The sequence below is a fragment of the Lactuca sativa genome, chromosome 9 (assembly GCF_002870075.4).
Source record: "Lactuca sativa cultivar Salinas chromosome 9, Lsat_Salinas_v11, whole genome shotgun sequence".
NCBI lineage: Eukaryota > Viridiplantae > Streptophyta > Magnoliopsida > Asterales > Asteraceae > Lactuca > Lactuca sativa.
This window is the reverse complement of record NC_056631.2, coordinates 26,295,917-26,313,770: the sequence shown is the minus strand read 5'-3', so window position 1 is coordinate 26,313,770 and position 17,854 is coordinate 26,295,917. Positions and strand designations below refer to the sequence as shown.

The window sequence follows — 17,854 nt, the reverse complement described above, 5'->3', positions numbered from 1 at the left end:
CAATATTCAGCAGGAGATGTCGATATTTTATGATGGGGTGAATGTCATGACTAGACAACTCCTTGATTCGCAAGGACCAGTAATGAAGAAGAACCGAAATCAGGCCAAGGAGTTGATTGAAGAGTTTTCAAGGCACTCTTGTGAGTATCACAACCCAGGGCGTGATGGAATAAAAGGCAGTGGAGGTACACAAACTGAAGAGATGGTTGCTGTGATGGCAATGCTTAGCACTATGGATAGAAGATTGACTCAATTGGACCAATCAATTCATGCAATTCGAGTTGGTTGCGAGAAATGTAGTGGCCCACACTTGACAAAGGATTGCAATATGGATGAATATGGAAACAAGAAAGCCTAAGTATGCTACTCGAGTGGGGACAAGTATGAAGAAGATTGGAGAAAATCAAAGAAGGAGTGGCTGCCTTACAAAGAATACAAGAAGCAAAAAGATGAAAAATTTAGGCAAACTGGTCGGGGTTTTTACCAAAGAGAGCAACCACTAGTTGAGAAGAAATCAGAATTAGAGACCATGTTGATGAAATTCATGGAAGCTTCAGAAAAAAGACATGATGCTACTGACACTGCAATGGAAGAACAAAGAAGTATAATGAAGAATCATCATGCAATGATGATAGATCAGCAAGCATTAATAAAGAATCAGCAAGCCTCCATCAATAACCTTGAAGTACATCTTGGTTAACTTACCACTTTGGTTAATGAGAAGATGTTCCCGAAAAATCCTGAAAACAAAACCCAATCTCATGTGATGGCCATAGATATTGAAGAAGAGGCATTTTCTGAGTTCCTAGAAGCCTTAGAAGTGGAGTCACAACAGCCCGATCCAAAGCCAAAGAAGCCAAAGCTCAAAATTGAAGAAGCTGTTGGAACACCCAGTTTGCGTCGTGAGCCTGCTATGCTCACGTCGTGGGCTCAGTTTGAAAAGAAGAATTATGTGTTTGTTCCAACTTATGAACCACATTTGTCGTCCCCGTCTAGAGTTAATCTCAGTCCACTGGAGAGAGAACATCTGGAGTTTATCAAGCAATTGAAGGGTATTCCTATCAATACTCCTTTTATTGATTCACTTGCAAAAATTCCAGAATACGCTAAGTTCTTACAAGATTTATTAGACACTCGTCAGCAATTAAAGGAGAATTCTAAGGTGATCCTAGGTGAGCAAAGCTCAAAAGCTGTGTTGGGAGAAATACCTAAGAAGATGGGGGATCCTGGACGACTCACTCTCCCATGTGAGTTCGGGAATAATATGAATGTTTATGCTTTAGCCGATTCTGGGGCTAGCATAAATTTGATGCCATACTCGTTTTATCAAAAATTAAATATTCAGAAGTTGAAGGCTACAAAGATGACTATTCACATGGCGAACCGTTCAGTAACACAACCTTCGGGGCATTATGGAAGATATTTTAGTAAAAATTGGGAAATTCGTTTTTCCAATAGACTTTGTGGTATTAGATATGAAAGAAGATCTCAATGTTCCAATTATTCTTGGTCGCCCGCTACTAAACACTGCTGGAGCTCTTGTTGATATTCGGGAGTCTAAGCTCACCTTGAGGGTTGGTGATGAAAAGGAAATTTTTGGGATAGAAGATGGCTTTCAAGGGAATCATGCTCAAGAAGAGGTTTTCAACATTGATGAAGACAATGAACTTGAAGAATTAGAGAAGCTCATGGAAGAAGAAATCAAAACAATTCAACAAGTTAAAAGAACAAAACCAAGAGCATCTGTTCTGTTTTTAGTTGAATTCATTGCCTACACGAGTCCAACTTCTTGGGTGAGCAAGGAAGATGATGAGATGATGAGTGATGAAGAGGAGGTTACTTCGAAAGTAACAATTCCAGTGGTGAAAGAAGAGAAGGATGCTATGGAGAGTAAGGTAGAGACTAAAGGGACCAAACGCAAGCTTGATGGAGACGAGGTCAAAGCTAAAAAGGAAAATTCGAAAAAGGCGTACAAAAGACGAGTTCAAGATTACAAGAGGCGTTTTAAGGAGCAAAAGATCTTGGTGGTGGACTCTTCTGACGAGTCGACGTAGGAGGCACGGAGTCCGGCTCAAGACTCCTAAAAAAGAAGCGTTTCTCGGGAGGCAACCCGAGTTTGGTTTGCGTTTTTTTTCTTTTTATTTTTTTGCATTTTAGTCTTAGAAACATAGATCATATCATCCAACTCGCTTTAGTCATAATTAAACACTGAGTGTGGGGTCCCTAAAAATGAAGTGGTAATAATTAAGACTTTAGCTAATAGACAAACTTGAATTAATAAAAAATTTGTCATACAGAATTCACGACGTGAATCATTATGATTCACGACGTGAGTTCTGAATAAACCAGACAACATATCATTGATACATATCAGCCCATTTTCTATTTAAACTAATTGGCCCAATACTAATCCATTTTTGATGAGGAATGCATGGCCCAACATTAAGCCCAGACAGGACTCACGACGTGAATCCTTAAGGATTCACGACGTAAATAGTAAACTACTCGGGACCACAGATTAAAGGATAAAGAATCAGTTTGACCCCCTTTGTTTATTCCTCACGAAGTGAAACAAGAAATCTGGTCCCCCCTTGCTCCGATTTTGGCTGACAAACACTCCAATTTCATTTTTGCTTACCTACTACTTCAATCTAAGGTAATGATTATTAATTATTAAGTTTAATTCTTCTGTAATAGTTGAACTTAGGGTTAGGTTCTATTAGTTAGATGAAATGTCGAAATTATTCCTTAAAAATCCCGTAATAGCCTTGGAATGTTGATGATTTGTAGTTGGGATTAGTATAGGAGTAAACCCCATTAACATTGTGACCTGATTTGCGTCCTGATCTTAGCGATTCTGTTTGTTGCGTTACGAACTCACGACGTGAATCCTAAAGGATTCACGATGTGAATACTGGGACTTGACAATTTCAGTTCTTTTAATTTCTAATTTGTTGGGTTGTTTCTTTTGGGATATGTTTGTTGTTTGTTTTTTGCAGAAATGGCTCCCAGAAGAGAGATTCCAACTGGAGTAGCGGGTTTACATACATTTTACAACTTTCCAACAACTACGCCCCAGGATATATATACGCGATGGAACAATCGGTTGGGATGGCTTTACAACCGGTAGTTTGCTATTGTCCCCACTATTCAGTGGGTACGGTTGAGGGAGGTTGGGCTGGTGGATCGGATGTCCCAATACTGGTTGAATGCACTCCCACCTGGTACAATCACTACATGGGCCCAGTTGCGTGAGAGATTTCTAGATCAGTTTTGTCCACCCTCCAAAATCTCTAAACTCAAGAAGGCAATTGTCAACTTTGAGCAAAATCCGGGGGAGTCATTATACGAGGCCTAGGAACGTTACAAGGGGTTGTTAAGGAATTATCCTCAACATAACCTCAATATTCAGCAGGAGATGTCGATATTCTATGATGGGGTGAATGTCATGACTAGACAACTCCTTGATTCGCAAGGACCAGTAACGAAGAAGAACCGAAATCAGGCCAAGGAGTTGATTGAAGAGTTTTCAAGGCACTCTCGTGAGTATCACAACCCAGGGCGTGTCACGATGATTTTTATTATGATGTTTGATGAATTATGATTTCATTAAATGATTTTAAAACAAAATTTTTGGACATTATTTTTGGGATGTTTCAGTGGTGGTGGGACTTATCAGGTTTGTTTTGTCCGGATGTGCCCAAGGCGTGTCACGATGCTCACTACGGCATGGCGACGGGTTTCTTCCCGGCTATTTTGCCAGGATTTTGCCACAGTGTGGTGGCATGTCTACCACGACGTGGTAGCGGATTTTGATTGAGACTGAGATGAGTGGCCACGACGTGGAGGTCAGCTGGAGTTGACTATGACTGTTGACTTTGACAATTGACTTTTTGACCGGTTTGACTTGTGGTCAAACTTGGGTAGCATTGAGTATTTGACTAAGGACTAGTCTAGGTTTGGCTTTAAGTAGCTTGGATTGGTTGTTTTGTTCCTGAGGTAGCTGTTGAGCTTCTGTTGAGTAGTTCAGACGAGTCTTCTCACTATATTGTAGGATGGCAGATGGTCCGAGTGACTCTTGCATGTATGTTGGGTGAGACCCTTTATGTATGGTAGGCAAGACCTGTTATTGTGTTGGGCGAGGCCCGTATGGTATGTTGTATATTGGGGAACGTTATATATATATATATATATATATATATATATATATATATATATATATATATTTTGAAACACACACGTATTTTATATGTATTTATATATTTTATACCTTAAAACGATTTTGAATTTCTTTTTTCATTTAAAAGTTTTATACATATATTTAATAATACATATAAATGCGTTTAAATGAAAAGAGAAATTTTTAAAAAGTTTTTATGCATGTATTTAATAATACATATGAAAAATGTATTTATACATGTTTCAGACTGTTTTTGGCACGCCACAGCTAGCTTATTTTCGAGTTTTTTTAAGTTGTCATGTTTGGCAAGCCAAAAAGTAGTTTAGAAGCTAGCTTTTTAAAAAGCTATTTAGGTGGTGTTTGTTTTGGAAGTGGTCAAATGTCTTTTGTCTTTTTCCATGTCTGCGGAAGAAGACGCGGACTAAAAGTCTTTTTTTATGTATTCATACAAAAAGTCTTAATGCAAAAAGATTGTTTGTTTTTTAATTAGAATGAACTAAAACTTAAGAGATCTTGTAAAAAAGGAGATTAATTAACCATATTTTTTCTCATATTAAAATACGAATAATTCACGTTGGTTTTTAATAAATTGACAAAACCTATCCATTTAATAATATTTACGAACAATTTAATAGATTTATAGTATTTTGTAAGAAAATATTAGATAATATAAAAAAGCAACGTAAAAATACACATTAGGTTTTTTCTTAATAAGAATTGTATACTTACACGTTGCCACCCAATTTGCATTAATTTTCATTGTTCAAAAACAAAACCAATCTTTGAAATTAATGTTGAAACAAACAAAGCTCAAATGCTAAAAACTCAGCATCTCATACATTACTAATATATTAAAATTTATATTTGACTTAAACTTTGCCAATATTTGACTCAAACTTTGCCAATAAAAATTTCATACAGTTTCAAACATATTATATTTTTTAAAACATTAGATAAACTATATATATTTCGACTCAAACCGGAAGGCCGCTTACTTATTAAAGTTGATGTTTTTAAAAACATAAAGGATTGTTTTGATGATTGTCTTACAATATTAAAACTAAATTCACAAAACTAACATATTTTTATGAAATCATTCATTCTACACGCATTAACTGGTCAGCAATTTGATCTCGTAGATGAACCATATATTCCCGGTCTCTTGCACTTCCGTGTGGTTGTACCTCATCCACGTCATCCTCCTCCTCATCATCATCATCTTGTACATTGTTGCTTTGAAGTGATATATCGACTTGATTATATTGAGAAAAATACTCATCACTTAATCCCTCTTTTATTATATAATTATGAAGCGCAAAACATGCAATGACGATGTTTCTTTGTGTAACCAATGGAAATGGAGCGATTCTCTTCAATATAGGGAAACGTGCTTTCAAGAGACCAAAAGCACGTTCAACGACATTTCGAAGTTTTGCATGTGAGTGATTAAATTTTTCTTTGTTGGTTAATGCACGTCTTCGATGAAAATCTCCAAGCCAATACCGCACATTACGATAAGGAGCCATAAATCCTCGAGTGTGTGTATACGCAGCATCACAAAGGTAATACTTATCTGTAAATATAAGGAAATAATTAATTTTAAAAAAAAAGTAGAAATATTAAATTGAAAATGTAAACAAACCTGGTGGTGGAAATGGAAATGGTGCATCTCGATCTGTTAAAGCTTCAGATAATATTCTTGAATCATGTGCTGTCCCTTCCCATCCAGCCACGACAAATGTAAAAATCATATTGAAGTCGCATATTGCCAATACATTTTGATAGCAGTCGCCTTTTCCCCTTCCTCTATACAAATGTTGTTTTTCGAGAGGGACAATAGCATGTACCAAAGTTCCATCAAGCGCACCAACCGCTCCTCTGAAAATCCTTTGTAACCTCCTATTATGTCCCGGGATGTTTGGATTTGGATTGAAGGAAGTTGGTACTATTATATCTTTTGCAAACACCATCATTTTATCCAATACTTCATAAAAATACTTATGAATCGTTTGTTTTGAGTGTTGAAATCTACGTTTGATGATTACATAACGTTGATTGTGACCAATCATCATCAAAAACATCGCCATTTTCTCTTCAACCGATATATGTTTACTATCCTTTAACCAACTTTTTACTCTAAAATGTGTGCAAAGCCGAACATAAGAATCACGTGACATACGTAAGAGTTCAATGCATTGATTATTAGTTCCTTGTAATAACTCTAATGTGAATTGATGCCCAGAAGTTTTTGAGGTATTATCTCGCATTCTTTTCAAACCTCTTCTCCAAAAAAAGCGAAGATACAAATACATAACAATTAGGAGGCGCAACTTTTTATCGTAATCCATTGTGAACCTGTTAAACCATCAACACTTGTTAAACCCTAATATGCTAAATCAAAAAACATAAACATTTGTATCATATTCAAAGCATACATTTTGTTTCAAATAAGTATATAATCCCAATACTAGCAATATTTGTGTCAAATAAGTACACAATCATTCAAATGATAGCAAAAAAACATAATGTCAAACATAAGTTCAAGAAACACATAATTGTTCAAAATGAAAGAAAAAACATAAGCATAAAGACTACTTAAACATCCCTAATGTGGTGCCAGTCATCTTTATCCACCCTTTTAAGACCCCAGGTATCGGTGGCAATGTCATCCATGCCTCTCTCATATTCATGGACATTCCAAAAAGGTGAAAGGCTGCCAAAAATATAGGATCCATTAGGTCTAATTCAACTAGCTTCAACCTCTCATAACACTCTTCTACTGTTGGTCCTTCCTTTCTATTCACCATATGTTGCAGAGCTTTTTGCATATCAAGACTCAAATCATCAAGACTAACAGAGGTTTTAGAGGCTTTATCCATATCGGTCCTATCGGTCCTATCAGTAGAAGCATCACTGGTTTTAGCCCTTTTATCGGGCCTCTCAGTAGAAGCATTAGTGGTTTTACTCCTTTTATCAGGCCTCTCAGTAGAAGCATCAGTGGTTTTACTCCTTTTATCAGGCCTCTCAGTAGAACCACCATGAGCTTTATCACTAGGAGCTCGAGCACTAGTGTCATTGGAAGCGTCATCATCATCATCATCTTCTAGGCCATTAAAAGGGTTGTCATCAATCAGAAGTCTTTGGACACGATGAGAAGAAGATGATGTATCTGCGGGTGTAGTTTGAGTAGAGGTCCATTTGATGCTACCGCTGGCACTACTTCCATCAAACAAAGATGCACAAAGGTTGGGATAAGGCAATGGGTGTGTCCTCAATGATCCTGCCTTTGGATGACCCTAAACCAGGATTAATAGTAATTATAAGTATTTTGACATCATTATTAAAATTGACATAAACTAAAAAAATTAAATTATATAGACACACCTTCTTGAATTCTTCCCATTCTGTGTTCACCAAGGCAAATGAATTTGTTTGAGCATTGTATAAATTCCCTGACTTGTTTCTCAAATATTTCCACCCTACGTATTTAGCTTTTAGATTATCAAAAGCATTTTTCAATTGTTTTTGTGAAGTATCCATGTCAAACTTTTCTTTTAGAGCTTTCCCTAACGTAACCCAAGACTCCTTGTGCATGCTACCTCCTTTTCTACCAATTTTGTTGACCTCTTCGATACACGTATCTAATAAACATTTTACTTGCTCGTTCGACCATTGTAGTTTGTCTCCCATTTAGACAAGCTATATATAATAACTTTATAAATTAAGTCCATGAAAGAACCGACTTAAAAAACTAAAAATAAAAAACTTCATGATTGATATCTATGGATTACAACACAAACAACATAAAATAGAAACATTCGATTCAAATGAATCTAAAGTTGATGACAAATAACATGATGTTGATCAAGAAATAAAATTAAATCAAAGCACTACACTAGAAGCATGTAACAAAATCAACAACATTGACAATGCATGCTTTGATGACATCAAAAATACTCATTTTCAAGCATAGAGTACAACATTCTAATGCAGTCAAGTCTCATTGTTATGAGAATTGATGTTATTCTGATCAGAACATCATTCATATACTAAAAGGTACTCTACTTATGTCAAATATGTATACTAATTTTCAATCTTAAAAATATATGGTCTACCTATGAAATTCAACACCAAGTTCATATCCCTCCTATTATTGCAATCAGAAATCAAATGGGTTTTCAGAGTTTCTCAAAATTCGTAACAAGTAATCCTATATTGATTTTGAGATTGAGTTTAAAACATAAAGGAAGGAAAATTGCTAGGTTTCCAAGTTTAATGTATTAATTTGGATGCGAGTGTCAGAAACAATAAGAATTATAAAGCAATGACCAAGTAAAAAATGACTAGAGAATTTGGATTTATTTACTCATTGTTGTAAATAGTTTTGACATAGACTTGTACGAGATGTATCAATCTAGATTCTGAGGCAGAGAATCATAGAACTATTATTTGATGATGTGAAATCAGGTAAGACGTAAGATACCAAGATCCCACAATAAGGTTCCTGTTAAAATGTTATACTTTTTCGAAATTATGTTGTTATCCCGAATGCCCTTTAGTGAGGAGTGTTTCAACTTATGTGAAGACATAAAGCAATTGTGGACGACATGACTTCAATATTTTGGTAAAGTGGACGAAAATGAATATGTCTAGACATTTTCATCAAATAGCAGAAGGATAAAGAGGAGCTGGAACCTGATGCGCCGATGGCGGAGACGACAGCAGCGTGGAACGGCGGAGGTAGAGCGAGACAACCGTCCGATGGAGGAATTGGCTGTTGTGGAGAGATCGCCGGTGTGAGTGCAGTCGTGAAAGGGGGGAGATCGAATGGGGGCAATGGAGGCGACGAATGTATTCCAAGGTTAGAAGGGGTATTATTAGGTCTTTCCGGATAAGTGATGAAAAAGACTTTTTGGGCTATTTTGTCTTCCAGAAAACAAACAATCTATTTGACAAATGTCTACCCGCCCGCAGATGAAAGAGCCCAAAAAGACCTTTTTCAAAAAAACAAACGAGCCTTTAGACTAGCTTTTTAAGAGTTTTTTTTTTTTTTTTTTTTTTTTTTTTTTTTTTTGTTTTATAATTTTCTAAATTTAGTCTTAATTAATTATAGAAACACATTATTTTAAATGTCATTTTATATTTTTCAGCTAGTTTTATCAAACGTTATTTTTTATCGGCAGCTACCAACTAGCTTTTTATTTAACAGTTAACTTTTCAGCTATCAGTTAGTTTTTCAGTTAACAACTAGCTTTTCAGCTAGTACGCCAAACATAGCTTTAATAATATATATATACATACCTTTAAATGGAAAAAAAAAACTTTAAAATTGTTTTTTAAGGTAAGAAAATATATTAATACGTTTTTGATATGTATTTAATGTATATATACATATTTTTTTATGTATAAATATGTTTTATAGATACAAACATATATTTATAAACTATATTTATATATGCATTTATTTAATAATATTAATAATAAATATATTTATTTGCGTTTTTAATAGAATATAAAAAATAAAAGTTTGCGGAATAGTTCTAAATTAATTTTTTACCAACTGAACCAGGAGAAAATTGTCAGATTGTAACATTTTACCGGTTTTTAGGAATTATTTGTAAAAATACATTAATTTGTGACCATTTCATAAAATGATTCAAAGTAATGGGATTTTTTTTTAAAATATTTCCTTTAATTCCCACGTACTAAACTTCGGTATCTTCTTTAGTATATCTTTGTTTTCAATGATCGTCATTGCAAAGATGATCACTGTTTTCGTTCGATTAACAACGCATTTCTGAATTTTTCATATGAGACGGTAGGGATGAGCGTATAGCACCATATCCTAGTTCCAAACCGGACCCGGTCCCAAACCAATACCGACTGTATATAATTGGTCTAGTACCGGTTTTATTTTTGCAATGGATTCGGTAATTGGTCCAACCGGTTATGGTACCTTGAAATTTCTCTATTCTCCCGTTTTAGCACCGAGCACCGATTATACATCTTAAAAAACATCATCTTATGTGTCTTAATTTAATCTCTAAGTTAAAATTAAAGAATCTTTATCTTGTTGTATTTCTGTTAGCCATTGTATATTAAGATAAGATATCACATAAATAGGACGTACTTTTGCAATTCAAAACCTAAAACCCTTCGTGTTATTAGCGACTAAGCATATTATTCTCTAAGTTCAAGTCCTTGTTTTTTTTTTTTTTTTTTTTGGTTCAAGAATAATAACCATAGAAGCTAACTAACCAAATCAAGTAAGTATCTTTGTAATGTTAAGCAAATATGCAAGAATGCCTTTTTTTTTCTTCCTGGTTTCATATTGTTTAAACCATGAATCTTTTGTTTTGATTTCAAGTATGCGCCATTGCCAAATATTTTTATTTGCTCTCATGTTGTTTATCCCATTATTCGTTATTAGCTAACACAGAAAGTTGTATTTTCTGGAATAATAATACGAACAATAACCAATAATAATAACATTAAGAGGTTTATAGCAAAATTGTAGATTGCAGGTTTTACTTTACAAATCCTTTAATATGTAAATTACATATACCTAGTTTCATCAATTAAAATCCAAATAGAATGTCGATAAAAGTTCAATACATATTGATTGAAGGCAAACGGGCAACAAGCTGCGCCGCTAGCCCTTTCTGGATGGCAAAACCAATTCTTTTGAAAACAACATTTGTGGATCTAGGAGATATAACATTTGAATGCATGACCCGTTGGACTCTATTAAGGAGCTCCACTGCCTCTGGTGCGAGAAAACCAAATGTATCGAATGCAAAAGGAACAAACACATGTTGATTTTCTATACATGCATTCTCGTGTTTTACCACTTTGCACGCAGCGGCTTTCAAAGCGGCATGCCCAGCTGTGAAACCCCCACTCCCCAAACCAACGAGAGGAGAGACCCCAGTAAGATCCACGCACGCATGCTTCCCTCCTATACATCCAAAGACCAAAATGTCAGCCGGTCTAAGTGTGGACCTGTCATCCTGTGGGTCCGTCAAAAAGTTCATTGGCGCTTCTTTCTTCATAAAAATACTAGCACGCCGACAAGCATCAAAGAGAACATCCCAAACCACATCATGTCTATACTTGAAAATAGGGAGTTCTCTACAATGAACTGCGTGTTCCCCAAAGGTATCCAAACATGTCTTGCGACAAACTTGGCATATCTCGCCAATTGGGAATATAGGAATCATGAGACGGTAACGAAGGATAGTTCGGTACTCCACAGGAGACATATGCTGGCCAAGACCATCAATATGGATAGTTAGCAGAAAATCCTAAGCATGAGGCGCCCACAGACACTCAAAGACTGCTTTCTGTCTGACAGTCATGTCGAAGTTGACTTCCATATCTTGAACGATTTTGCTAAAAAGGGCACACGCCAAAGCTTTTTGGGATTTAGGGGGGGGGGTGTCCTTATTAGTGAAACCGCTACAGTCAAATCCAGGAATCGTATCGTGAAGACGAGTCATAGCACATAGGTAATCCGAGTCCATACCACATATGTCACTGTCACGTAAGATGTGGTCTTGTAATGCCCAAGATTGGGCCCTCGAGGCTACAAATGCATAGGAGGAGACCTCGTAGGCTGAGTACAAACCCAGACCACCGAAATGAATAGGTAAGAAAGCCAAGCGCCACTGAATGTCTCCAAAGAAGGGGCCTCCACATACCACCATATCCTCGATAGACCTGCGCAATCCTTTTTCAAAGAATAACGTTGCCTCTTCTATGTGTACCGGCTGGCATGTCCTTAAACCAAAGAAAAGTTTTGCAATGCCCATACATGATCGAAGCAAAAGGAGCTCACTCTGCGGGTCACATAGTTATGGAAGAAGGCCCATCAAATCAACAACATTGACCGCTGTCTTCATGGACAGCCCACTAATAAACCCTGCGTCTCTGCTAACAGCCCCCCCAAGGAGCTTCACCCCCAAAGAAGGTCTCCTTATATCCGTTGGGAATAAATCGGCACGAAGCTTCCTACCATCACATGAGGGCCAAAAAAATCTCAGTTTTCTTGATGTTCAACTCAAGACCCAAACCTGGACCATGCAACCGAATAATGTTCAACACTCTAGCCACCTCCTCTGAATCCCCACTGACAGTCCCATCATCTAGATACCAAGCATGGAGAAGGAGCTTACAATTCTCTCTAATCTTGTGCACAAGCAGGTGCACCACCAGATACACCAACCCCGAACTGAAAATCATTAAGGTACTTGGCCATTTCTTTACCCACACGTTTCATGGCAACCTTGGAAACCTTAGTTTAAGATTCTAGTTATTAAATCGTTTAATTTGTCAATTTTAAAGTTCAAAAATCATTGTTCATGTTTACATATACATAGTTTACAAATCATTTTACATGTTTACATATACATGCTTGTTTTGTTCTTAGTTGTTTATGAATTTTGATTTGAATGAAAGTGTGCGTAACATACGAAGTGAGCTAAGAAAATGGACAAAAAGTTTGTACTATGTGCGTGCACATAATTCAACACGACTTCACAAAACTTCTTTTCATGAGGTTTTTACCTGTATGATCTATTATTATTTGTTTATTGTATGTAATTGGGTGATCAGTATGAGTTGCTAATCCTAAATTAAGCACACTATTAATCATGTTATAATCAGTGGTCAATTTCAAATCTCTTACTATATATTCACGATACAGAACTCCAGTTACCAATCACTGAATATGTTTCAATTACCAATTACCTTAATCAACAATTGGGTTGCCTTTGCGAACATTCAATAGAAATAGAAGAAAATAAAGCTTTGTTAGAGCACATATGGTCAGTAGCACCGGTATCAATAATCCAAGAAAATTGTTCTTGTAAAATTGAGGAAGATTTGCGAACATTCAATGCAAAACAAATAAAGGATTCATAGCTCCATTGACCAAAGAAAGATTTTCTTGAGTAGATGTTTGACCAATTTGGTGAGAATTGAACAAATCCATGAGTTGTTGATATTGTTCAGGAGAAATTGAAGGAGATGATGTAGAGATTACTTCAACATTCTGATCCATAGACTTGTTTTCATCTTTCCTTGTTTTAGTAAACTTGAAATTGGATGGAAATCCAATATATCGATATCACTGAGCTTTTGTGTGTCCATTTTTCTTACAATGAGTACAGACAAGATGTTTCTTGGAAGAATTATCAGAAGAAACAAGCATCGCGATGACTTCATTGTTAATAATCGATGGACTATTAATTCCACGTTGTTGTTCTTCTTGAAGAATGAGAGAATAAGCAGTAGAAACAATTGGCAATGGTTTATCATAAGAATTTGTCCTCTGAGTATTTTATACGAGTCATTCAGTCCCATCAAGAGTTGAATCAGACGTTTTTCTTTAAGAAACTTATGAATTGCAGTTGCAGTAACACAAGAACATGGAGGTAGGTCTTGAACAACACGTAATTCGTCCCAAATCTAGGTCAATTTGGTAAAATACAGTGAAAAATCGTCAGTACCTTGGGAAATTGAATATAGTTGTTGTTGAATTTGATATAGCATGGCTCCATTTGACTGCTCATATCGTTGTTTCAATTCTGACGAAAAAATTCATAAGCAGTTTATAGAAAGAGAATACTTTCAACAATATTCTTCGATAGAGAGTTTAAAATCCGGCTAATCACCATGGAATTAGCTCGGTCCCAATTAGAATAAGACGATGAAGTAATCAAAGGTTTAGGAATTGTTCCATCAACAAAACCTAATTTGCTCTTGGCAGACAATGAGATCATCATGGATTGTTTCCATGAATTGAATCCAGTTTCATTTAAAACAAAAATAACGAGAATGGAATTGGGATTATCTGAAGAACTAATGAAAAAAGGATTTGATGAATTCATAGTAGTAGAATCATTCAACTCAGATTCCACCATGATTGATCAAAGATGAAAGGAAATCAGCAAATCAAAAAAATGATATCGTTTTTACTCTGATACCATGTAATGTTCAAGAACACAAGAATGTAGAGAGATGAATTGAGAGAGAAAAATGAATTTTATTCAATCTTCTTAATCAATACAGAACAATACTATCTACTTATATACATATCTTGAATACGTAAGCACAAATCTAACTACCACTCTAACTAACTAACAGAGATAATTAAATTACAAAAATACCATCACGTAGTTAAGCAGTTAGATATAACCAACAAAAAGTGGAAATAAAAATGAAATAAAATGATTATTTTGTTCTTTCACCTGTTTAGCATCGACGTAATTCTTAAATTAAAAAAATCCTCTCTTTTTGTTAATTTATTTTTGCATATTCATTTTATTGAGAATATAAAGATATGCATGCCAAGTTTACTTCAATCTACGGTTTATATTTCACACGTTATTACGAATTTAACATCTAATCTAATCTAACTCTTCTAATAAATGAAACATAAAAATGACACGTGTTAGTTTTTTAGAATGTTTCTTTGACACGTCACTACAAGGAAATGAGCAATTAGCGGCAACAAAAGTCGCCAGTAAAGGGTTGAGATGTCACCGCTAAAGCTAATAGCGGCGACGTGTCGCCGGTAAAGAGTCGACGCTACTGTTTCGTCGCTATTGATCAAAATGTCGTCGATAAAGACAAATGTCGCTGCTAATTGTAACGACCCGTCTCCGGTATGATAATTCCTTGGTATTTATTTTGAAGTTTTGCAAGAGGGACTCGGCGAGTTCATAGCCTGACTCGCCGAGTAGGGTCGGGATTTCGAGCACGTGTTAGCTGGCGACTCGGCGAGTCTGGCCGTCTGGGAGAAACCCTAAATCCCCGGGTTGCCCACTATTTAAGCCACCTTATAGCCCCCAATCTCGCCTCCTTCACCCTCAAAAGCTGTGAGAAAACCCTAATTCGTTCTTGAGTGATTCTAAGTGATTTTTGTGTGCTATTGTGAAGGCTTGAAGAAGGAGAAGAAGAAAGGAGCAAGGAGAAGGATTTCAGAGCAGAGATTCAAGGGAAAGCTAGAGCTCTTTGAGGTATTCTTCAGTGTTCCCTCTCTTTTATGCCTTAAAACCCTTTCTAGATCTTGTTAATGCCTTTCTCAAAGCTTTATGTGGATATGGAAGCTCTCTCATGCCGAGATAACCTTAGATCTGTTCATTTAGGAGTTGTAGAGCCCAGATCTATTGCCTTTATGGAGCTATTTTGCATATTAACCCTAGATCTACCCCTTTTAAGTATCTTTTAGCCTTTATTCCCTTGTTCATGCGTTTGTACACGTAAAGTTGGAAACTTTACGTGGTAAATCAGCTTATTGGACTCAGATCTATCATTTGTATGTATTGGATTCGAACAGAATCGAGTGTAGAATAGTTGCATGGCGGTGACTCGGCGAGTCTAGTCGCGAGTCCCCGATTTCTTCCTTTTGAGCGGTGACGAGTGGGACCAGTGAGTAGTGGAGTGGACTCAGCGAGTTTGAGGGTAGACTCAATAATGGAGGGACTCGGCGAGTTGTTCATACAACTCGGCGAGTCCAAGGCAATCTTCTTAAGCTCAAGAACAACTCGTCGAGTTGTTCATAGGACTCGGCGAGTCGGATGAAGATTGTCTGAATTCTTGGATCGGGAGAGTACTCGTCGAGTCGATGCCATACTCGACGAGTAGCAGCGAGTAGAGTCGAGGAGTGAGAATAAGGACTCGGCGAGTTGGCGGACCAACTCGGCGAGTCAGGTCAACTGTGGGTTGACTTTGACTGAGAGTTGACCTTGACCAACAGTTGACTTTGACCAAGGGTAAAAGAGTCATTTTTACCCAGTGCAGTGTTTAGTATTTGATTGAGTGTATTTTTGGACTTACAGCCGGGGAGATACCGGAGCAGCAACAGTTAGCCCTCAGAGTTATTCACTCAGCAGCCAGTTCACGAGGTGAGTTTCCCTTCAGTAGGAACGGGTCTACGGCCACAATGCCGACCCGTTTAATTATCAGTAGTCCCGGACTTTGGTCTGATGCAGTAGCTAGAGTGCTTGATGTCTTTGTGATTCAAGCATGTATGTGTTATGTGTTCCGGACTCTGTTCCGATGCAGTATGCAGTTTATGTGTTTATAATAGTTGTTATGTTTTATGCTATGCCATGATCAGTCAGTTCCGGACTTCGGTCCGATGCAGTTAGTTACGGACTTCGGTCCGATGCAGTTAGTTCTGGACTTCGGTCCGATGCAGTCAGTTCCGGACTCTGGTCCGATGCAGGGGACAAGGTCCCAGTCAGTTCCGGACTTCGGTCCGATGCAGCTAGTTCCAGACTTCGGTCTGATGCAGTGGGCAAGGCCCAGTATGTGCTTATGTGTATTGTATGGTATGTGGTAGTTTGGGGGAGCTCATTAAGCTTCGTGCTTACAGTTTTAGTTTTGGTTTCAGGTACTTCCGCTAGTAGAGGGAAGAGCTCGGGATGATGGCATTGCACACACCACATCTTCAGCTTTTATCCTGGGAGTTGATTTAGTTTTTGATTTTTATATGACATGGATTGATACAGTTTCCGCACAGTGTTGTTTTTATTATGTTTGGGATACATCACATATGGTTTTCATGATATGACACTCAAATTATGGTTTTTGGTTATATTGAAAAAAAATGAAATTTTTGGGTCGTATTTTTGGGTTGTTACACTAATGCACCTATCGCCGGTAATACTTTCTGTCGCTGCTAAAGAGAATGTCGCCAGTAATACTCATGTCGCCGGTAATAACGTTTTTCATTTTTTTATATTAGCGATTTTGGGTATAATTATTCCAAATACTGTTATAATTAATTATATACCAAAAATTACATAACAACATCAAATTAAATACCAAATATTGTTATAATTAATTTAATACCAAAATAAAACAACCAAAAGTTTGACAATTCTAACAAGTAGCAAAGCAAGTTTTACAATTTTAGCAAGTAGCAAAGTGTGACAACAAGTATAACATACAAATAAAGCTCCTCCCTACATATCATTCTCTTCGTTCCCATCATTTCCTCCTTGATTATTCTGTGATTGAAAAAACGAATAAAGCTCCTCCCTACATGTCGGGTCGTTGAGCAATGCTCGAAGATTTTCCAACTACATAATAAATAACAACATATATAAATTATAAGTTAAATTATCAAACATAAACAAAAACTACCAAAGAACCTTACTATTTCTTTCACTTACATGCAAGATATACCAAAAGTACATTGCTATTTATTGCACTTGGGACGAAAACACAATTACCAAATCCACATGCATTTTATGACGCCAAAGTACATTGCTATTTTTAAACTAAGACAAAAAACCAAAGTACATTGTTATTTCTTGCACATGGGACAAACACTCAAATACCAAAGCTTTTAGCAAATACACACCACAAAACCAAAATGACCAAATCAACATACATTTTATGATGCCAAACTACATTTCTATTTTTAAACTAAGACAAATAACCAAAGTACAGTGCTATTTCTTGCACTTGGGACAAAAACCCAATTACCAAAGCTTTTAGCAAATAATCACCACAAAACTAAAATTACCAAATCAACATGCATTTTATTGCTATTTTTAAATAATTTTGCTTTACCTGTGATGGTTGTAATGATTATGGTGGTGGTTACGACGGCTGTGAAAACGACGGGAGAGCAAAAGGTTTATGGCCGATGCCTCTGAT

At 36.5% G+C, this 17,854-nt stretch overlaps 2 protein-coding genes and 1 non-coding gene across 3 annotated transcripts; all 3 read right to left on the bottom strand.

The window, feature by feature from the left end:
* Positions 1 to 3,295: 3,295 nt before the first annotated feature.
* Positions 3,296 to 3,402, bottom strand: LOC111902239 (small nucleolar RNA R71). The gene has a single exon (XR_002853721.2). It is a non-coding gene; the product is annotated as a small nucleolar RNA R71 (small nucleolar RNA).
* A 1,875-nt stretch (positions 3,403 to 5,277) lies between these two features.
* LOC111902196 (uncharacterized) lies at positions 5,278 to 6,267 on the bottom strand. Its single transcript, XM_052767644.1, has 2 exons — positions 5,823 to 6,267; positions 5,278 to 5,753 (listed from the first exon to the last, which is right to left on the bottom strand). Exons 1-2 carry the CDS (start codon positions 6,265 to 6,267, stop codon positions 5,278 to 5,280), a joined length of 921 nt encoding a protein of 306 aa, XP_052623604.1.
* Positions 6,268 to 6,771: 504 nt separating this feature from the next.
* LOC111902185 (uncharacterized) lies at positions 6,772 to 7,933 on the bottom strand. The gene is made up of 2 exons (XM_023898042.3): positions 7,565 to 7,933; positions 6,772 to 7,476 (listed from the first exon to the last, which is right to left on the bottom strand). Exons 1-2 carry the CDS (start codon positions 7,868 to 7,870, stop codon positions 6,772 to 6,774), a joined length of 1,011 nt encoding a protein of 336 aa, XP_023753810.2. The 5' UTR covers positions 7,871 to 7,933.
* Between the last annotated feature and the right edge of the window lie 9,921 nt (positions 7,934 to 17,854).